The sequence below is a fragment of the Apodemus sylvaticus genome, chromosome 7 (genome assembly GCF_947179515.1).
Source record: "Apodemus sylvaticus chromosome 7, mApoSyl1.1, whole genome shotgun sequence".
Classification (NCBI taxonomy): Eukaryota; Metazoa; Chordata; class Mammalia; order Rodentia; family Muridae; genus Apodemus; species Apodemus sylvaticus.
The window spans coordinates 114677849-114686789 of record NC_067478.1 but is presented as its reverse complement, the minus strand read 5'-3'; the positions used below and the strand labels follow the sequence as shown (position 1 = coordinate 114686789).

The 8941-nt window shown below is 36.0% G+C and overlaps 1 protein-coding gene across 1 annotated transcript; it reads left to right on the top strand.

Annotated features, from left to right (window-relative positions):
* The first annotated feature begins 2263 nt into the window (after positions 1-2263).
* On the top strand, positions 2264-8514 carry LOC127690141 (olfactory receptor 18). Its single transcript, XM_052189690.1, has 2 exons — positions 2264-2313; positions 7572-8514. Exons 1-2 carry the CDS (start codon positions 2264-2266, stop codon positions 8512-8514), a joined length of 993 nt encoding a protein of 330 aa, XP_052045650.1.
* The last annotated feature ends 427 nt before the right edge of the window (positions 8515-8941 follow it).

Genomic DNA, 8941 nt, shown 5'->3' with positions numbered 1-8941 from the left:
CTCATTTGAACTCAGAGACTGAAGAAGCCAGCACAGAGCCTGTATGGGTCTGAACCAGGTCCTCCATGTACATATTATGACTTACAGTTTTAATGAGACTCCTGAATGTGGGAGCAACTGCTTCTCTGATTTTTGTGCCTTCTCTTGGATTCATTTCCTTCTGTTGGTTTGCCTTGTCCAACTTCAATGTGATTGAGTTTACTTAATGTTATTTCATTTTATTTTGTTATGTTTTGTTGCTATTTCTTAGAAACCTGTTCTTTTTTCTGGGAAGTAAAGGGTTCATTTGTTATTATGATTCCAAATCACAGTTTATTACTAAGGGATGTCAGGCAGAAATTCAAACAGGAAATTGGAAGCAGTATGTGAAGTAGAGACCAGTAGGAACAATAAGTTACACACTTTCTGGTTCTAAGAGAGAATAACCAGAGTACAATTATTATCAAATCAAATCACCTAAGCAGTAACAACATTCAGCAGTGTATGCCAAGCACCATAGTTTCATTTCCTTCACCTGAAATTTGCTCGTGATCTTTTGCCTCCAAAAGTCTTAGACAACTCTATGTTTTTGGATCTGCTACCAGAAGCACACATAACTTGTGTAATAGGCTAGACTAGCCCCATTTTAACACCTGCCACTGCCCTTGATGGTTATGCTGTGGTTCTGGAATCTACAACTTACTGGGATCTCTGCTGCAATAGTAGCTGCACCTCCTCCAATGACCATTCCTAGCCTCTTTCAGGGACCCTAGTCCTGCCACATAATTCTAAACCTCAGTCTCTTTCTATGATCTCTTCAATTTTTGGATTTCCACTGCAGCTGAGGATGCTCCAATGACATCTTGCTTTCCATGGGACTATGACTCAGATTCTCTCCATGACACCTTCAAATCTTCTGCTTCCATTCTTCCAAAATCATTGACATTAGTAATCTCTTGCATTTTATCACATTTGGTTGCCAGCATTGACATGTAGCCTTAGTACTCCAAGACAACAGATTCTGTGTTTGGACCTGGAGAAAATACTTTCCAAGTGATTTCCCTCAATGATATTGGTTTCTTATTCATAATAGCTGATTTTTCAACACCAATTGTTCCAGTAAAGCAAAGGCTTCATTTCAGTAGTGCTGGTCTCTAATTAAGCACATTTTCACCTCAGATTACCAGAAACCACATGGATATCTTTCATAGAATCTTTCCTTCTTTCCAAAACTTTACAACCTGGGGCCTTCATATTCTGCATTCCTCAGTCATCTGCCAAGTGCCCATGAAGCAGTCCACTAAGCTTCAAATACTCAATGGATTTTCCAGGGGTCATACTCAGGTTATCAGGCTCAGTAGCAAGTATCTCTATTCACAGAACCATCTCACTGTCTTTGTTTTATTCTTTGAGAAAGAAGCTCATTATGTAGCCCACACTGGCTTTGTCCTGTTACTTCTCCTTCCCTTCCTTGTAAACTGCTGAGATTACAGGCAGGTAGTATCATTCCAAGCAACTTTTTTTATAGCTATGTATATTGCATTGGGCTTTTATCAACAACAACAACAAAAAAAAAAAAAACTGGCTAATGCAATACTTATAATGGTACTAACCTTGAGAATGACTGAGGAACCAACTGGAGTTATGCTGATTACATGGGTCTACTCCTATCATAAAGGTGACTAAGATTTATACTCATTGAAATCCTGCATAGATGGGATTATGTGTGGATTGGTTTTTGCACATATAAATTCTTCTGCTGACATCATGGTCTATATACTGCTAGCATGTTTAACAATAGTGATGGCATTCTTTTAACATTGTTTTTCATCAGATAATTTTGGATGACATGTGGCAAGACCAGATGATGTCATGAACATGTTTCCATTGTAAGTTTCAATTTTATATATGAACATTGAAAATCAGAAAAGAGGAGTACAGATAAATTTCTTCCTGAGAAGTAGAAAGCTCAAGACCCTACAAAGGGAATTGACTTTTTCCAGTCTCCTTTTTCAATTAGTATTAACAAGTCCTCAGAGGATCGGGGTAACATGGACCAATTTGGCTAATTATAAGCTCTGTGTATTGAACTCTCAAGTCTATGGAACTGTAAATAAGAAGCCAGTGTCCTTCCAGCTATTTAGTTTCTTGGTCCTAGTCCACTTGGGTCTGTTTAAACTCTTTTAGCCATTTATCCATCATGAGTCCATGCCTGAGTCTATTTTCTTGCTGGCTCTGGTGACAGAATCTGACTCTCCATCAGTTACAAGGCAGAGAAGAAAAGATGGATCGTTACTCCTTCATCATACACCAGCACAGAGATGACACAGTCTGGTGAGGACCTTGGGAGAAACTGGAAGCAGAAGAAATTCCGGAGGAGGGGCATTACTGCTTCATCATTAAAGCAAAAGTTTGGCAAGTTGATGGTACATGCCTATAGTCCAAACACTTGGGAGGCTGGGACAGGAGTATTGACAATTTGAGGACATCCTGGGCTATATAGAAAGAATCTATTTCAAAGATCAAACCAGGGACTGTGGAGTGGTTCCATGTGTCAGAACTTGCCATCAAGTCTGATGATCTGAGTTTGAGTTCAAGAACCTACATATATCTAAAATTAGAGATGTGACTTACATGTTGTCCTCTGTGCTTGCCTCCCAGTAATAATAATAATAATAATAATAATCACCAAAATAAACAAAGGCAAACCAAACCAAACCAAACCAAACAAATTACATGAAATTAGAATAACCAGGTAAAAAGCTGCCCCAAATGCAAACTTTTAAGTCAAATATTTTTAAACATGAACATTGTTTGACAATGAATAATTTTAAACATGAAATTATACTTACTTGTGTGTTCAGTGTTATAGCTGAGTATAGTGTATTGGGCTTTTATCAACAAAAAACTGGCTAATGCAATACTTAAAACATATATTAATACATATACATATATTGATGTGTAAAGAGATGATCACATGATAACATTTATTAGCTTATCAATGTCCCTAAATACTCACCATTTTTTTTTTGTATTGGGAAACTTCAAACATTTCTTCTAGTTCATTATAAAGTTTATAATAATTTGTTGTAGATGTGGCTGCTATAATTGTATATAGAACATTAGAACTTATTGCTTGTATCTAACTGTATCTTGATGTCCATTATTCTGACTCTTATTTCCCCTTTCTACCTACTCATTTCTTGTGACTGGAGGCTATTTCATCGTATGTTCCTGTCAAAATGAGAATGTGAGACTTATAATGCCAAGGTCCACCTTACACCCATAATGGCCCTCATTCCTATAGTGATTTCTTTGACCAGAGTGGGAGATATGTCCTGAAAAGTTTTTCTTCATTACTAAAATGAGGAGAATGGTAGTGACACATGTCAATAACTATGATTTTGTAAGCTTTATCAAAATTTCACAAGTGCTATACTGAAGGTACTTAATTTTGTATGTACTATCACTGTCAGGAGTATGAGTGGGCATATTTTTCCACAAGGAAAAATATCAGTACCTCTGTTTTGGTAATATGCACCTTATCCTAATGTAGAAGGGCTTGAAGTAATATTTTGAATGAACAATATGACTCCATGCAAAGGGCACCTGTTCAGGGTTTTCCCATCCCAACCCATCTAGTCATTTCTTTTCCTTCTAAGTGTTGGAAATCATCTTTTACACATAGTACTCATCTCTTTGAGGGCATTCACTGTAAGCTTCTGCTCTTACTATTGGAAGCATGGCTGAAAACACAATGTGTAATTGAAGAAAGCTTATAATTGACAGAATTATTTTTTTATTCTTGAATTTGTTTATATCTAATTTATCTCCACTAAATTGACAGCCTTTTTCCATATCAAAAATAAAAAAGAGATGAAAAATATACCAGTATATCTATTTGAAAATTTGTTTTATTATTTTATATTATGTGGTATATGTGACTAGAGAGATGTCTAATCATTTAAAAACTTTTGCTACTTCTACAGAGGAATTTTCGGTCCCAGAAACCACATGACAACTTAAAATTGTTCATAGCTTTAGTTCCAGGGGACCCAATATGCTCTTCTGGGCTCTGAAGACACAGGCAAGAAAAGACAGTCAAAATTAATAAATCTTGAAAATGTGTGTGTGTGTGTGTATGTAAATGTGGATTCAGGCATGTTAGTGCAGTTACCTGCAGAATCCAGAGGTATTGTATCCCTCTGGAGTTAGAATTATAAGTGGTAGTCTGATATGGGTGCTGGGAACCAAACTCAAGTCCTCCACTTGCTCAGCAAGGGCTCTGAAGCACTTGACCTGAGCTATCTCTCCTGAACCATATCTTAAATCCCATTTTCACCCATGAGCTGGCACTTATTAAAAGGTGTATGGCATTGGTTAAAATCTGTGGATCTTTGCTTTAGAATATTTGAATTTTTACAAATAGAGTGAAATTACTCTGAGATCCTAAAGCATAATTTATTTGTACAGTGCTTGTGACTTAACCAAAGTGTTTGTAGCAACAATTCCTAAGCCCTCAAATTATGATTTTGAAATCTGTGCTTTATTTGCCACCTTTGTGATGTTACTCAATATGTGATAGATGCATATAGAAAAGGGAAACATTTGCATATATTATTATTATTATTACTGCAGCTGCTGTTGTTGTTGTTGCTATTGGTAATGACAACAATTAAGTTTCTAACCTTTAGATAAAAGAATATTGTAAATTGTGAGGTTTTAAAACACAAATAATAATAAATTTTATAGTTACATAGAAATTGAGATACAGAAATATGACTGCTTTATTTTTTTAGGACTGGAATATCATCACATCATTTTTCCCCTTTCCTTTCCCCATTTCCAAACTTTCTGTATATCTCTTCTTGCTATCCTTTAAATTTATGGTCTCTGTTTTCATGAGTTGTTGTTGCAAACATATATATATATATATATATATATATATATATATATATATATATATATGAGTGCAATGTGCTCAGCTCAGTCTACATAATGTTGATTGTATGTGTGTTTTCAGGGCTGACCATAACTAATTGGATAGGCATTCCTTAGTTACATGTAGTTCTTCACATAGGGTTGAGATTTTCCCTCATCTATGTTAGTATGTCTATTGGTGTTGTCCTTGTTTAGGCAGGCAGGACTCCCAGTAGAGGGATAAGCTCGTCGTTGTGGTTCACAGAAGTCTAAGATGGGCAGGACAGTTGGTTGCCTCTCTCCTTTGTAAGCTTGCATATCTTCTGGTATCATGAAAACTAGTTCTTGGGGAGGAGGCTTTCAGGTTAAGTTCCAGCTTAGAGGCCTCTAGGCCCTGTCTCTTAAGTTTATAATGTCTTCAACAATAGTGTCTTTGTTGGCCCAAAACAACTAAGGGGATTAATGATACCGTGTAATGTTTTTAGAATCTCTCAGACATCCCAACCAATAACTCGAAAGAATGTCTCATAGTTGATGTTTGCTTTTGTGGTTTGACGATGTGGTTCAATTCTTGGAGGGATCATTCCCAGTTCAGATGTGAAACTTCCATTTAAATAATATATGTATATTTATATACTGGGTTATTCATATTATAGGTAGATAATTAATATGATTTCTTATGATTCTCTAGACATTCTGTTAATTTAGTCTCCTCCCTCCTTTTGGATTTATCTCTTTCCACTTCCTGATTCGTGCCCTCTCCTTTTCCCCTTTCCTTCTGCATATCATTTGTACTCTCCTACTCCTTTCTCTCTGTTGTCTTCTGCCTCCTACATACCAACAATGCTCCCTTTTTACTTTCTTTATTCCTGTGGTTATTCCTGATTATGTAGGATAAAGCATCCTTTGGGGAACATACTTTAGAACAATATAGCTGGATTTTGAGGTTGATGACACTTCCCCACAATGTCTGCATAACTCTATCTTGACTATGAGAGCTAGCCATTAGGGAGGAATCTTCTTGGCCAGTACCAACTTGATCTCTTTGATCTGAGACCAATTTGCATGGTGTCTTTAGTAACAGGATGGCCAACATTTTTCGTGAATATTTTTCTTATTTTTGTGGATAACAGAGCAGAGTCAAGACACAAAACATTATGGAAATCTGTGCAGATAACTGGCATATAAAATGTTTTCTAATTATGAACATTTGACTAGTTTAGAATTTACAGGATATAGTTTCAGCATTTATACTATTTAGTATATACTGGACAAAATTTGTTTAAAAAATTAATTCCTGTTTGCTTTTAGATCTGATGCTGAAGTAGATAATGCATGTAGAAACATCTTCAAAAATTAAAAAATCCACATTATCACTGTGATAATACTTATCAGTTTTGCTTTCATATTTATATTGATATCAGACTCATTACTATAATGAGTTGAAAGAATAAACTTATTTCATAATGTTAAGAATGGTGCAAATTTGAATATAGGTAGATTTGTAGATTTGCTATGTGGAAAAAGACCTCTGACATCTATCTTTCTGTGTGGCATTCAGGCTCATTCTTATTATATTTCGCTCTTGGTCTCTAAATGAATAATGTGTAAAGGTTCCCATATCCTAGTATGGTATATCTATCTATATCTATCTCTATATACCTATTTATATCTCCATACTTTGATGGATTTGACATTATTTTGATAATGACTAACTGAAGTTTTATTTTTGCTTTAAAATTAGTTCTTTGAAATTTTAAGTCTGTTTGTCATTCATTTGTTCAATGTATTTGTTGTTATCTTCCCCTTACCTTTTCTTCCATTATTCTCTTCCATTTCCTCTTAGATCCCCCTTTTTTTCAGGTTCCACAGGAGAAATTCTTGAACACATGTACATAAAATAGGACTGATTCTTAATTATGATTATTTTTTGATGTTTTAGCACAGAGTCTTATCATTGCCTTGAGTGTCCTAAAACTCATTATGTAGACCAAAATTGCCTCAAACTCAAAAAGATCTACCTGCTTCTGCTTCTACCTCCCAAGTGATGGAATTAAAGTCATGTACTCAAAACTCATCTTTAATTATTATCAATATAAATAATATTACTGTCAATAGGAAAGGATATTCCATAGATTTTATCTTTATTTTTATTTATTTTCTTTTGGTTTTTTTGGTTTTTCGAGACAGGGTTTCTCTGTATAGCCCTGGCTGTCCTGGAACTGTATACCAGGGTGGCCTCAGAAATCCGCCTGCCTCTGCCTCCCAAGTGCTGGGACTAAAGACGTGTGCCACCACTGCCTAATAAAATAATATTTTCCTGTGGCCACAGTTTTGTATCTAATGATTTTGCTATTCAAATATACTTTATTTGGGTTTCAGATATATGTGTGTATATATATGTATATATGATATAGAACAATAGAATATAAATAATAGAATACAGACATGCAGAATATATAGTTGAATGAGGCAAAGAACAGAAAATGATCAATGATAAAATTATTCTAGGATTGAATATGTGAAAACAGAGAAATGCAGATATCTGTGAATGACTCTTAGAATTAATGTGTGGATTTTAGCAGTAAACTGCTTTCACTGAAAGTTTATTGAGACTGTTGGGTACTGGTTTAGTTATTTACTTTTTCAATCCTTTCATTTGTTTTTGAAAGGTGTCCAAGCAATACAGAAGAGCAAAATATAACACGTATCTCAGAATTCCACCTGATGGGACTCTCAGATGATCCACAGCTTCAGCCCATACTCTTTGGACTGTTCCTGTTCATGTACCTGGTCACAGTGCTTGGGAACCTGCTAATCATCCTGACAGTCAGCTCTGATTCCCACCTCCACAGCCCAATGTATTTTTTCCTCTCTAACTTATCCTTGGCTGATGTCAGTTTCACTTCCACCACACTACCAAAGATGATAGTGGACATTCAGACTCACAACAGAGCCATCTCCTATTCAGAATGCCTAACTCAGATGTCCTTTTTCATGCTTTTCGGGTGTTTGGATAGTCTGCTTCTAACTGCAATGGCTTATGATAGGTTTGTGGCCATCTGCCATCCTTTGCACTACCAGGCCATTATGAACCCTCGTCTTTGTGGCTTGTTGGTTTTTCTATCTGTCCTAGTTAGCCTTTTGGTGTCTCAGCTGCACAATTCTGTAGTATTACAACTTACCTACTTCAAGAGTTTGGATATTTCCCATTTCTTTTGTGATCCATCTCAACTTCTCAACCTTGCCTGTTCTGATACTTTTACCAACAACATAGTTATGTATTTTGTTGGTGCCATCTCTGGTTTTCTCCCTATCTCTGGGATTTTTTTTTCTTACTATAAAATTGTTTCTTCCATTCTTAGAATGCCATCACCTGGTGGTAAATATAAAGCCTTCTCTACCTGTGGCTCTCACCTGTCAGTTGTTTGCTTATTTTATGGGACTGGTTTAGGGGTATACCTCAGTTCAGCTGTCTCTTTGTCTTCCAGGAAGGGCGCAGTTGCATCAATAGTGTACACTGTGGTCACGCCTATGCTCAACCCCTTTATCTACAGTTTAAGAAACCGGGACATAAAGAGGGCTATGCGGTCGCTCCTCAGAAAAACAGTCTAATTTCACTACCTGTGCTATTTATTCTTTGTCCTTTGTATATTTTACTCACAAAATTCTTAATTCTTATAATACCTGTGGAATCTTCATCTGTTTAATATTGCATTAATAACCACACAACTGAAAACACTGAGCAACTTTCTTTCTTATATATTCAGAAGGGAGGAAGTAAGTTCCACCTCATGGGACTCTCAGATGATCCACAGCTGCATCCCGTACTAGTTGTACTTCCTGTTCAGGTACCTGGTCACAATGCTTGGAAACCTGCTCATCATCCTGGACTTCCTTTCCTCTTCCTTCTCTCCTTCCATATTATAAGAAAATTCTATAACAAACCTCTTGACACACTTAGTGGATATAGCTCTACACTGAACACTAGCAAATATGTACTTAGTAAAAGGGAAGAAAATTTTGGATGAAATATATGTGA